Genomic DNA, 14589 nt, shown 5'->3' on the forward strand with positions numbered 1-14589 from the left:
ATTCCTTACATTTGTCCACCCCAGTCCATCACCGGCATCTCCACATCTTGGAATTTTAAGTACACAACAGCATAGGGTTTACCACAGTTGACTTACGTTGTCATTTCCTCAAAGAAATCAAGGAGGCTGATCAAGCAGGATTTTCCCATTTAAAGCTATGTTGATTATTGTTTGCTAAGTTATTTTTGTACAGATAATGCTCAAATTTACAGCTGATAATCAATTCCATTATCTTACAAGGAATTGAAGTGAGTAATAATCGGTTTTATAGTTGCCTGTGTTTGTTTTGTCACACTTTTTGAATATGGGCATGACGATAGTCTTTTTCCAATCTAATGGTACCTCCCCAGTGTCCACTGACTCATTCATAATGATTGTCAGTGCCTCACAATTCTCTTCAATAGTCTCAACACTCTGGAATAAATACCATCTAACCCTGGGGATTTGTTGTTATAAACCAAAATCCAAAGCAACAGAATATGAGAAGGTGTTAATAAACTTGCAGAACAGGCGTGTAATTGGCAAATTAATTTCAATATAGGTAAGTGTGAGGTGATGCATTTTGGTAGGAGGAATAAGGAGGCCACATACTGCTTGGAAAATATGAATCTAAATGGGGTAAAGGAGCAAAGGGATCTAGAGGTACAGATTCACAGATCATTAAAAGTAGCAACGCAGGTTAACAAGGCTAAAAAAATGCAAACAAATCTCTGGGGTTCATTTCTAGAAGAATAGAATTGAAAAGCAGAGAGGCTATGTTAAACTTGTATCGAATCTTGGTTAGATCATGCTTGAAGTACTGTGAACAGCTCTGGTCTCCATATTACAAAATGGATATAGAGGCACTGGAATAGGTGCAAAAAAGATTTACAAGAATGATATTAGAACTGAGAAGTTATAACTATCAGGAAAGACTGAACAGTTTGAGGCTCTTTTCTCTAGAAAAGAGAAGGCTGAGGGGTGACCTAATAGAGGTCGTCAAAATTATGAAGGGATTTGATAGGGTAGACGTAGAGAAAATGTTTCCACTTATGGGGGAGTCCAAAACTAAGAGACATAAATATAAGGTAGTCACTAATAAATCCAATAAGGAATTTAGGAGAAACTTCTTTACCCGGACAGTGGTGAGAATGTGGAACTCGCTACCGCAAGGAGTAGTTGAGGTGACTAACATAGATGTATTTAAGGGGAAGCTAGATAAGTACATGAGGGAGAAAGGAATAGAAGGAAAAATTTATAGGGTTAGATGAAGTAGGGTGGGAGGAGGCTCATGTGGAGCATAAACACCGGTGTGGACCAGATGGGCCAATTGGCCTGTTTCTGTGCCGTGAGTTTCATGTAAGCCCTTTCAGCTTATCTCTAGGACATCACTCTCATATATATTTTCCATCTCTTCTGTCCTTTCTGAATACTCTGTATCCTAAATATTACATTTATTTCCATTCTCTAGGTTTAGCCATGTTTCTGATATTCCCACCGCCATCATAATTCCATACTGCCACAATTGTCTCCAATGCTGTCATTTTATTTCTAATTCTTCTAGTATTTACGTATAAGCATCTTAATGCAGATTTGCCTTCTTTCGTCTCTCCCAGTGTCATTGCAGAGGAGCTAGTAGATAATTCAGTACTCCCAATACGATGTGGCGCTCACAGGGAGCACATCTCAGGAAATCATGTATGCAGCCTGTGATTTTCCATCCATTAAAATGGGACAATTTCCCAAGATGTGCAAAATGCAAGTGCTGCTCCCTGCTGGGAATCACTCCTAGTATTCAAAAGAATCTGGGAAAATCAAGTCAATAGGCTAAGAAATGATGGTTGTTATTTCATTTTGAAAAATATAATGCACATTGGTAAAGAAAACATGAAATGTCTGCACAATAGATGTGTCCTAGTGGTAAACATAGGAGAGTTAACTGTGACTATCGAACATTTACTACCACAACAGCAACTTGCATTAATACAATGCCTTTAACATAGGAAAAAACACTCCAAGGCACTTCACAGATGCACAGAATCATACCTTTCAGCCAATGTCCCAGACTCTTCCATCACCATCCCTGGGTATGTTCTGTCCCACCGGCAGGACAGACGCACTAGAGGTGACGGTACAGTGATATACAGTCAGGAGCGAGTGGCCCTGGGAGATCTCAACATTGACACTGGACTCCATGAAATCTCATGGCATCAGGTCAAACATGGGCAAGGAAACCTCCTGCTGATTACCACCTACCGCCCTCTCTCAGCTGATGAATCAGTCCTCCTCCATGTTGAGCACCACTTGGAGGAAGCACTGAGGGTAGCAAGGGCACAGAATGTACTCTGGGTGGGGGACTTCAACGTCCATCATCAAGAGTGGCTGGTAGCACCACTATTGACCGAGCTGGCCGAGTCCTGAACGACATAACTGCCAGTCTGGGCCTGCGGCAGGTGGTGAGCGAACCAACACGAGGGAAAAACCTACTTGACCTCGTCCTCACCAATCTACCTGTCACAGATGCATCTGTTCACGGCAATATTAGTAGGAGTGACCACCGCACAGTCCTTATGGAGATGAAGTCCCATCTTCACACTGAGGACACCGTCCAATGTGTTGTGTGGCACTACCACCGTGCTAAATGGGATAGATTCAGAACAGATCTAGCAGCTCAAAACTGGGCATCCATGAGGCATTGTGGGCCATCAGCAGCAGCAGAATTGTATTCCAGCACAATCTGTAACCTCATGGCACGGCATATTCCTCACTCTACCATTACCAACAAGCCAGGGCATCAACCCTGGTTCAATGCGGAGTGTAGAAGAGCATGCCAGGAGCAGCACCAGACATACCTAAAAATGAGGTGCCAACCTGGTGAAGTTGCAACACAGCACTACATGCATGCTAAACAGCAGAAGCAACATGTTTTAGACAGAGCTAAGCGATTCCACAACCAATGGATCAGATTAAAGCTCTGCAGTCCTGCCACATCCAGTCATGAATGGTGGTGGACAATTAAACAACTAACAGGAGGAGGAGGCTCTGCAAACATCTCCATTCTCAATGATGGCAGAGTCCAGCACGTGAGTGCAAAAGACAAGGTTGAAGCATTTGCAACCATCTTCAGCCAGAAGTGCCGAGTGGATGATCCATCACGGCCTCCTCCCGATATCCCCACCATCACAGAAGCCAGTCGTCAGCCAATTCGATTCACTCCACGTGATAGCAAGAAACGGCTGAGTGCACTGGATACAGCAAAGGCTATGGGCCCTGACAACATCCCGGCTGTAGTGCAGGTGACTTGTGCTCCAGAACTAGCTGTGCCTCTAGTTAAACTGTTCCAGTACAGCTATAACACTGGCATCTACCCGACAATGTGGAAAATTGCCCAGGTATGTCCTGTCCACAAAAAGCAGGACAAATCCAATCCGGCCAATTACCGCCCCATCAGTCTACTCTCAATTATCAGGAAAGTGATGGAAGGTGTCATCGACAGTGCTATCAAGCGGCACTTACTCACCAATAACCTGCTCACCGATGCTCAGTTTGCGTTCCGCCAGGACCACTCGGCTCCAGACCTCATTACAGCCTTGGTCCAAACATGGACAAAAGAGCTGAATTCCAGAGGTGAGGTGAGAGTGACTGCCCTTGACATCAAGGCAGCATTTGACCGAGTGTGGCACCAAGGAGCCCCAGTAAAATTGAAGTCAATGCGAATCAGGGGGAAAGCTCTCCAGTGGCGGGAGTCATACCTAGCACAAAGGACGATGGTAGTGGTTGCTGGAGGCCAATCATCTCTGCCCCAGGACATTGCTGCAGGAGTTCCTCAGGGCAGTGTCCTAGGCCCAACCATCTTCAGCTGCTTCATTAATGTCCTTCTCTCCATCATAAGGTCAGAAATGGGGATGTTCGCTGATGATTGCACATTGTTCAGTTCCATTCGCAACCCCTCAGATAATGAAGCAGTCTGTGCCCACATGCAGCAAGACCTGGATAACATCCAGACTTGGGCTGATAAGTGGCAAGTAACTTTTGCGCCAGACAAGTGCCAGGCAATGACCATCTCCAACAAGGGAGAGTCTAATCACCTCCCATTGACATTCAACGGCATTACCATCACCAAATCCCCCACCATCAACAGTCTGGGGGTTACCATTGACCAGAAACTTAACTGGACCAGCCACATAAATACTGTGGCTACAAGAGCAGGTCAGAGGCTGGGTATTCTGTGGCGAGTGACTCACCTCCTGACTCCCAAAGCCTTTCCACCATCTACAAGGCACAAGTCAGGAGTGTGATGGAATACTCTCCACTTGCCTGGATGAGTGCAGCTCCAACAACACTCAAGAAGCTCAACACCATTCAGGACAAAGCAGCCCGTTTGATTGGCAACCCATCCATCACCCTAAACAGTCACTCCCTTCACCACCGGCTCACATTGGCTGCAGTGTGCACCATCCACAGGATGCACTGCAGCAAATTGCTAAGCTTCTTCGACAGCACCTCCCAAACCCCCGACCTCTACCACCTAGAAGGACAAGGGCAGCAGGCACATGGGAACAACACCACCTGCCCATTCCCCTCCAAGTCACACACCATCCTGACTTGGAAATATATCACCGTTCCTTCATCGTCACTGGGTCTAAATCCTGTAACTCCCTTCCTAACAGCACTGTGGGAGAACCTTCACCACATGGACTGCAGCAGTTCAAGAAGGCGGCTCACCACCACCTTCTCAAGGGCAATTAGAGATGGGCAATAAATGCTGGCCTTGCCAGCGACGCCCACATCCCATGAACGAATAAAAACAAATCAGACAAAAGTGGATGCAGCCCAAAAAAGGAACTCTTAGTAGGGGTGACTAAAAGCTTGGTCAGAGGTACGTTTTCAGGATGGTCTTAAAGGAGGAGAGCGAGGTAGAAAATTACAGGGGCTTAGGGAGGGAATTCCAGAGCTGGTACGGATTAGAGTCAGGCCAGTCTGGTTAGGAGTGGCAGCTTCCCCAACCTGTAGGACATTGGTGAACCAATTGGGTTTTGATGACAATCCAGCAGCTCTCATGGTCATTTTTTCTGGTGCTCGTCTAAGAGTTACCAGATATAACTTGCCAGACTTAAGTTTGAACTCATAAACTCTGGGTTGCTAGTCCAGTAGCATAACCATTACACGACCCTATTTTATTCTGTCTCTTTTCGTATTGTTTTCAACTTCGGTGTGATGCTTCATCAGCCTTCATTTTGCAGCTAGGTTTCTCAATCCATCCCTTCTAGCCAATGTTCCCAATTATTGTTGATGAGCCTTTTGTGCCAGAATGATTGGCCAAAAGAAATTAGCACTGGTGTAAACAACAAGGCGCCAAGTCAGAAAATGTTGCCCTCTGCACAACTTATTTATTTATAGTAATTCAGGGAATGTAATCGATTGAGCGTGGCATGAATGAATATGATACAGTTGAAGTTTGAACAAAACGGGAGTGGGGGAAGGCGAGGGTGAGGGAGACAGACATAAAGACAGCAAATGAGGACTACTTATTTTCTATTTCGCGGTCACACCAACATGTACATTCTGGAATTGAGTGCAGTTCAATGATATGGCACAGTTAAATAATCACATCTTAAAATTTTTGAGAATGTAAAGCTTATATAGATGACATCAACAACAGCTGTAGTACAGTGCATTTTGACTATATGCCTCTTTGTGCGGTCTGTGGCTCCTAGTAGACTGGGATATAAAAATTCCAATAATAATGTTTCAATTAATTATTTCATGCCATTGATTGAGTCTTTTGATCAGGTACTGGCAACAGCAAAAACTGACATTTGTGCAGTCCTTGGAGAGAGTGATTCAAGGGGAGGGACATGGGCGAGCTCAATGAAATGGAATTTCATCTGTCATTTACCAGAAGAATCACATTTGCTTATAGCAATATCCTCCAATGAGTAGGCTGATCCTCCAACTCATTACTTGTCTCCTCTGTAGGCATGAACACAAATGAATAGTACAGAAGAAGCATCGAGTGGGAACACATTCTGTACATGATACGGACACTTCCATTCTACAAGTGCTTCCTCAGCTGTAAGTGATCATTTCATATCGCTGACTAGTCAGCAAGAACTTTGTTTTCTCAGAAATAAAGTTTCACAGGAGTTAGAAGGGTTTTTTTTGGACTTTTTGTAGGATTTGTTCCAAAACCTGTAAGTGCTTATTGCATCCAGCTGTATTTTTTAATTCATTAAGAAATGTTGGGAAAAGCTATGGCTTGTTAATAATTTGCATTTAGGTCAACTTCACTTTCATTTCTTTAAAATAATTATACATAATTTTTCTTCAGCTTTAATATGTGGACTCAGTTGTTTCATGGGATTTGATAATTATGATGGATTCTGAATACTAGTCTCTTTAGATTTTCTGTAAAACAAAGGGAAGGTTGGGCTGTGGTGTGCAGAATTTAAACCTAAAAAACATGTTTCACAAAGCTGTCCTGACAGCTTCCTGGGGAAATATACCACCCAGAGGCTAAGGTTTCCTCTGTATGCTAGTTGCAGCAAAAGTGTAAATGTGTTTCTGTACAACCAGCAAAAAGAGAAACTCTTTCTCACTGGTGTGCTTCTGTGCCAAATGGACCGTGGTCTGCGCTGAGCTAGAGAATTTCAATTGGAATTGCGCTACAATTGGCAGCAGCATCCCAGGGCTGGGCAAGGAAAAAAATGCCAGGCATGTTTCCCACGCCTGATTTCCATTGACACGAGAAAACACAAATGTTGATGCTGGCCGAATATAGGACTGTGCTCAGTTATGATGCACTCCATGGTTGAATATCCCAAAGATTCTCAGTGTCTCAGCCCATGTATGAATAAGTGCCATTTGGGTGAGATACCTGAGGGCTGCTACTTCCTTTGGAACCACCCACAGTCAGATTCTAGCTACCACAGAGGATTCTGCATCTGTGAAGAAGCTATGAAGAATATAATTTAAAGAACATTCTTAATATTGTAAAAGGCAAACATTTATTCACTATTTTCAAACAGAAAGAGTTTCACATCCAATGATTTTTTGTTTTGAAGTGCAGTCACTGTTGTTTTGTAGGCACACATTGCCGCCAAGTTGGCACAGCAAGATCCCACAAACAGCAAACAAAATGAGTGATCAGATTTTTGTTTGCTGGCTGACTGAGGGAGAATGTTGGGCAGGAGATTTGAAAAATTACCTACTCTTCTTCAAATAGCGCCATGGGCTCTTGTACATCCACCTGAACAGGTAGATGGGAGTCTTAGGGCTCGATTTTGGCGTCGGGTTTCCGGCGGGTTTCCAGCGGGGGGGCCCGGAAAATCCTGATATCCGGTCACGTGACCGGATCACGACGAAATCCCGGCCACTTCCAGGTACCGCACTGACGTGCGGGGCTGCGCGCGCAAGCCCCGCTGGTGGGAATCTCGCATGCAATTAAAGCCAGCGGGGTTCCACTTGAGAGTACTTACCTTGCTTGTTGAGGTCAGTTAATGAGCTGAATCAGCTGTCAAAAGAGGAAGTGTGGGATTTTAGGTTCAAGGCAGTGAGCTTCACACACTGGGGGAAACAGTCTCTCTCCAACCAGGCGTGTTGCAGCCAGCAGCCTGTGGCAGGTGCCAAGGTGCACTCCACGGGGGAGAGCCCTCACCCACGCAGGAGGCCACCGCGTCACATAGGGCAACCCCTGCCCCCCACCACCCCCCGCCAAGCCAGAGGACAGACCGACACGAAACCGCAGCCCCAGTCCGAGGAACCACCCACCTACCCTGCACAACCCCTCAGACCAACACCTGCCAGATGGGTGGTGTGTGGATACCCTCGGAGGACGAAGAGCATGACCAGCCCCAGCAGCCTCGCAGTCCACGCCGTCCGCCGCAGAGACGTGGATCCCCCCAACACGGTGGGGGGATCCACCCAGCACGCCCACCTGCACAGCAGGAGGGAGGGCTACCGCAGAGAGAGACGCATCGCAGAGGGCACTACCCACGCCACTACCCACGCCACAGGGTCCACAGACCGAGGCGCAGCTCCCCGGACCTCTCCGAGCAGCAGTGCACAGGGAGGCGCAGATTCGCTCGACATGTAGTCGTGGAGATCTGCAGCCTCCTTCATGCTGAGCTGCTCCTGGCTGGCCCCAGCACCAACTGCTTACCTGTCGCTGTCAAAGTCACCACTGCCCTCAACACCTTCTCCTCCGCATCCTTCCAGGGTGCAGCCGGCTACACCGCCGATGTCTCTCAGTCGTCTGCGCGGACGAGCCCTGCAAATACACCTGCAACTACTCTGCAGTAACACGATGGGTGGCATCAGTGGTGGGTCCTCATAGTGATACCCAGGAGCGGGCATTATTGGACACAACGGACAGGATTCGCGGAGACATGGCAGTGGTGGTGTCAATATAATGTGTGCTGTTTGTTGCTCTGAAATTCAATATAGGTAACACCCATGACAAACCCTCAGACACCCTTGTGCACCCCCTTCATGCTCACGACACGTTTGCCTTACGCTGCCTACTGCACATATGCGATGCATGCCCTGTGGCTGCAGCACAGGTGGTGGCAGGTTGAGTGAGGCTGGCCGTGAAGGAGATGCACGAGAGGGTGAGTATGGGATGGAGCAATGAGATTGTATGAGGATTGGGTTGCGTGTTAGTGGCAGGATGAGTACTGGCGAGGTGAGTAGGTGGAGGTAAGATGAGGATGGGGTTTGAGTGGGTATGAAGGGTGATGTGACAGAATAGTGTTGGCGGTGCCGAAGGAGATGTGGGGTGGGGGCAGTGTTGTGGCAGACGGAGTGTAGGGGAAAGACTACGTGTTCTCACTGCGGCTGACCTACTGCGGTCATTGCAGCGCCTCCTGCACTGTAAGCAGGTGGGCCATATGTTGGTGGCGCTGGTGACCCCCTCTGCCACCTCGAGCCAGGCCTTCTTGGTGGCAGAGGCAGGACGCTTCCTCCGGCCCTCCGGGTGGAAGATCTGTGTCCTCCCCCTCCTCCTCACCCCATCTGATGATACCTGGGGTGAGGCATCATTAAACTGGGAGCAGCCTTCCCCCTGGGCTGCTCCATGCTGCAATTTGTCCCATTGGTTGCAGCATCTGTCAGTGGAGGACTGCCCCTTTAACTAGAGAGCCTCCAGCTGACAGATCGTACTGCGCATGCGCAGCCCGCCCGACGCGCAGACCAGCGCCGTGGACCCCGGAGGAGCAGGTAATTGATTCCTATTAGTGTGTTGCCTGCTACGATCGCGCGGGCAACCCACTAATTTCGCCGAGCGTGTTGACCACGCTCCCGGAGGACCACCCGCTGGGAACCCGCAGGCCTGCTAAATTCGAGCCCTTAATATCTCATCCAAAAGATGGCGCCTCCAACAATATAGCAATCCTTCAATACTGCACTGATTATATGTCCAAGTCCTCGAACATCTTATCATTCAATTTTTTTTCTGATGATAATCATGATAAGATGGCTAAAAGGTTGTATTGTTTTCATCTGAACAAAAACTCTTCAATATTTTTTAAGCACTTCAGCGCCATCTATGTAAATGATATGCTAATACAGATTTAGGTACAGGCAGAAGCTATTTGGATTTGCAATGTCAGGAAAGGATGGCTGAGATAAAAACAGAAAATCATGGAAACACATAGAAGGTGAAAGAAAACAAGTAAATAATTCTTTGTGAAAGCATTTAGCATATTTGCATTGTATCGATTGATTTTCCCCGTTCTATAAAGGAGGTTCGTTAACCTGACAGTTCTGAAGAAGAGTTCTGCCTGAAATGTTAACATATCTTTTTTCTTTCAGATGCTGACTGACCTGCTGGTGATTTCCAGCATTTTCTGTTCTTATTTCAGATTTCCAACAATTGTGTTTCTTCTTTTTATCTCTAACAATTGCTTCAGTTCCATTTAAGAGGGCCATTGCCATCATATATCCTGAGGTAATGTGGGACTTATAGTCACTTTAGGAGAGGCAATGCTTTTGTTAAAATTTGAAGAAAAATTTTAGCAATTTGTAGTACTCAATCTACCTGACAGAATGGCACTGATGTTAGTGTAAAGGATGCATTTCAAAATTCCCTTCTTTTTGTTTGTGTTTGATTTGTGTCAGCTATCAGGAAAAGTTCATTCTTTGGTACAATTTGGAAATAAAAATTGTGGCTCAGTAGTTTAAAGTAGATCAACAGGACAAATACTGTTTGCCATGTTAGTCTGGAAATTGATGTTTTCATTAATCCTAATGCCTGTGGTATTGGAACATTACTGAACAGTAATTTAATGAGTGCCATTTAGCCCTCATTTACTGCCTGTCTCCTGAATATTACAAAATGCTGATGGAAGTTGGTTCTGAGGGCAACAGCACTGAAGAAATGCATTACTGTTAGTGCTGAAGTGCATTACTGTCATTATCCTTGTTATTGCCAGTATGATAGATTGTTAAGAACACAATGCACCACAGGACTGATCTGCCGATGGTATTCATTAAATAACATAGGTGAGGACCAAGCAGATGAATCCCATTGGAGACTGGATGTGTAGACCTTAGCTGGCTTTTGAGTCAGACCTTCAGACAAGGTCAATAATGGATGGCTCTGCTAGTAGCTGTGAACCTTTATACCTGTGTTGATACGCGTGGGGTTATATGCCAAATCAGTCAATTTCTAGAGTACCAATGCATATAGCAGATGATTGGTACCTTGTTTTCCAGTGCAAACCACTTCATCATTCTCTTCATGGAAAGCCAACAGTGGCATGAGAGGGCATTGCACTTTTTCAGAGTGGTAAGTTTAGTCAAAGTGCAGGACATGATAGATGGCATGCATGTGATCATCTAAGCTCTGACAATCAACCCCATGATCAGAAAGAGGTTACATCCCATTATTGTGTATGTGATCTGTGACCATATGCACAAAATTATGCATGTGAATGCTTGCTATCTGGTAGCAGTCATGCTATCTTCATTTTACAGCAATTCACTGTGCCACTATTATTTCAAGGTGGAGGAAGGCTGGACAGATGGCTCCTGGTGACCAAGGAGGTGATTTTCAGCCTTGGTTCATGACCACTATGAGACAATCAGATAGCCCTAAACAATAGCTGAACAGTGGTATAATTTGACACATGTGGCCACCAGGTTCATGGTGAAACATACCATTAGCATGTTGACACAGAAGTTCAGATGCTTCGACAGACTGGTGGTTGCAGTATAGACCTACCAAAGTCTCAAGGATCATTGTATTCTGTTGCATATTGCACCATAGAGGCATTACCATGGGGCATGTGGAAGAGGAGGCCAGACTGCAACCATTGCCAGAAGAGGGTACTGAGACTCAAGTCTGAAGACATGCATGCTAAACCTAGATCAGACGTCAGGAGATTTTTCTTTACACAGAATATTGTTTGCACTTGGAACAAGTTACTGATTTGTGTGATGAACGCAGATTCACTGCATTGGTTCAAGAAAGGGCTGAGCAAGTTCCATGCTGTGGCTAATATCACTATGCCCACAAAGTAGGTGGATCATTGGGTATGATCTCCTGGAACTCGTTTTGATCTCCTTCGGGGGTCAGAGAGGAATTTCCCAGATTTATTTTCCCTGAAATGGCCAAGGGTGTTTTATTTTAATCTGGTTTCTTGCCTCTCACAGGGGATTTAATGACTAAGTGGGAGGGTACAATGGGAGTCATATTGGGCCATATTTTGTAAAAAAAATAATGGCGTCTGAACGCCGCCAGCAACTTGTAGTGAGGAAGAGATAACCCGTGAATTGTGAATCGCCACAAGTTGCTGGCCAATTTCCGCCGCTCTGCCATTAGTTTCATGAAAACTCCCACCATGATTTTCATGAAGTTGCTGGATTTGAACATTAATTGCCCATTAAACTCACCACAGAAAGTTAAGTCTAATAATTAACAGCATAAGTACCCTTTTAATGACATGATAATTGTTAATGACTGCCAATCAACATCTCTTGCTCAGAAAGTAAACAATTATAAATGTGGAGTCTCATTCCTTCAGGTTGTGAATTGTTTTAGGAGATTTTAAAAATGTCAAATCTTAAATTTAATTTTTTTTTCTTACTTTTCCTTTCTGTCTCTTTTTTTTCTCCTTCTTAATCCAATCTTTCTTTCCTTCTCTTTATTTCTCTTTCTGTACCTGATTTGACATTGAATTCACCCACTCTAATTCAGTCTCCTTCTCAGTCTTTCCTTTGTTTATTTCTCAATCCCTAAATCTCATTGATTAAGGAGATAAACTGTTTGTCCCATTGTTGACCAAGGTCCCACATACTCTGTTGCCCTTGCTGCGCCGTTATCAGGTCACACTTCCAGCAACTTAGTGGGCAAAAATTTTGAAAACCTAAACGTGCACGAGTAAGTCTAAAGTCGCGAGATGCCCCACTCCAGCAAAATCTGGCCCATGAATTTTATGCCTAAAAACAAACCTTCTAGTTTAATAAATTGTTTTGGATTACTTGCTAAGGCGAAGAGACAAGGTATATTTTAGGAGACCACTAAGCTTGAAAAGAGTAGGATAAGATGAGTTAATCAAGAAATAGTGAATAGGTAATGTTAGGCTTGAGTATTAAAAGCCTGTAGATTATAGGAGGAAGGAACACTGGTGAATGCAAGGTATTCTAGAGTTTTGAGGTCCTGGAAAAGAATAAGTTGGAGTATGAAATGGTGGGATGAATCTTGATTTCAAAACAGTGAGAATTTTACTTGGTACAATAAATAAAAAGACAATAACTGAAAGTTAGAATGGGATGATCTGAGAACTTGTGTTAATGTAAACCTGGATAATATTTTTTCTCTGTCTTTGCTGCTGCAAGGCTTTCAAATACAGTTAATATTCTCGTTTATTCCAGGTGGTACAGCCAATGGTTTGTCCCAACAATGAAAATGCACCCAATAAAAATGCACCGCTTGACGCCCCTGCTAACCATCTATGGTCTGATTCTCTCACTCTTTGTCACTGAGTCCCTTCATCAAGGTAAGACCTACTAATCCACTACAATAGAGGTTATGAACCTGAGCTGTTCTCTGCCCTTAACAATGGTGTTAATGTGCAAAGAGCAAGATTGAAGATTTGGAATAAGAATAACCCCCAATTTCATAAAATGATTCACTACTTCTCTGATACAGGTTTTCAAAAAGCTCCAGATGTTTAATGGTGTCCCAACTAATTTAAGTTAATTAAATAGATTCAAATAGAAAGCAGAAATGTGAATGCAGAACATAATATTTCTGTTGTGGTCGTCAGTTTCACAGACATCTTGTCACAATTCCATGCACTCCATTTCTGCCACACACCTTTTGGGATATTAGTATCGTAAAATATACCTTAGGCAAATGAGGTAGCATCGTCTGATGGTGCACCATCACAAATGCACCACATCATATGGTATTGAGCCATACAGACTCAAGTTCAATCGCTAGTGTGTGCCATTAGTTCATAGAATCATAGAAAATTTACGGCACAGAAGGAGGTCATTCGACCCATCGTGTCCGCGCCGGCTGAAAATGAGCCACCCAGCATAATCCCATTTTCCAGCACTTGGTCCGTAGCCTTGTAGGTCACGGCACTTCAGGTGCACATCCAGGTACTTTTTAAATGAGATGAGGATTTCTGCCTCTCTCGCCCTTTCAGGCAGTGAGTTCCAAATGCTTATCATCCTCTGGGTGAAAAGAAATTTTCCTCAGCTCCCCTCTAATCCTTCTACCAATCACTTTAAATCAACACCCCCTGGTTATTGACCTCTCTGCTAAGGGAAATAGGTCCTTCCTGTCCACTCTATCTAGGCCCCTCATAATTTTGTACACCTCAATCAAATCACCCCTCAGCCTCCTCGGTTCCAAAGAGAACAACCCCGACTATCCAATCTTTCCTCATCCTTGTAAATCTCCTCTGTACCCTCTCTAGTGCAATTACATCCTTCCTGTAATGTGGTGACCAGAACTGTTTGCAGTACTCAAGCTGTGGTCTAACCAACATTTTATACAGTTCCAGCATAACCTCCCTGCTCTTATTTTCGACATCGTTCACCTGAGGAAGGAGGAAGCCTCCGAAAGCTTGTGAATTTAAAATAAAATTGCTGGACTATAACTTGGTGTTGTAAAATTGTTTACAATTGTCAACCCCAGTCCATCACCGGCATCTCCACATCATGACTTATATTCTATGCCTCGGCTAATAAAGGAAAGTATTCCATGTACCTTTTTAACTACTTTATCTACCTGTCCTGCTACCTACAGGGATCTGTGGACATGCACTCCAAGGTCCCTTTGTTCCTCTACACCTCTCAGTATCCTCCCATTTATTGTGTACTCCCTTGCCTTGTTTGCCCTCCCCAAATGCATTACCTCACACTTCTCCGGGTTGAATTCCATTTGCCACTTTCCTGCCCACCTGACCAGTCCATTGATATCTTCCTGCAGTCTACAGCTTTCCTCCTGACTATCAACCACACGACCAATTTTTATATCGTGTCTGCAAACTTCTTAATCATGTCTCCTTCGTTTAAGTCCAAATCATTAATATATATCACAAAAAGCAAGGGACCTAGTACTGAGCCCTGTGCAATCGCACAGGAAACAGCCTTCCA

At 44.7% G+C, this 14589-nt stretch overlaps 1 protein-coding gene across 1 annotated transcript in view; it reads left to right on the top strand.

Annotated features, from left to right (window-relative positions):
* Window positions 1-14589, top strand: part of LOC137324045 (uncharacterized) — a 238230-nt gene that overhangs the window by 90057 nt on the left and 133584 nt on the right. Inside the window, exons 13-14 of the mRNA XM_067988215.1 lie at window positions 5979-6054; window positions 12853-12977. Coding sequence (XP_067844316.1) covers window positions 5979-6054; window positions 12853-12977 — 201 coding nt within the window. The remainder of the gene's footprint in view (window positions 1-5978; window positions 6055-12852; window positions 12978-14589) is intronic.

The sequence above is a fragment of the Heptranchias perlo genome, chromosome 7 (assembly GCF_035084215.1).
Source record: "Heptranchias perlo isolate sHepPer1 chromosome 7, sHepPer1.hap1, whole genome shotgun sequence".
Classification (NCBI taxonomy): domain Eukaryota; kingdom Metazoa; phylum Chordata; class Chondrichthyes; order Hexanchiformes; family Hexanchidae; genus Heptranchias; species Heptranchias perlo.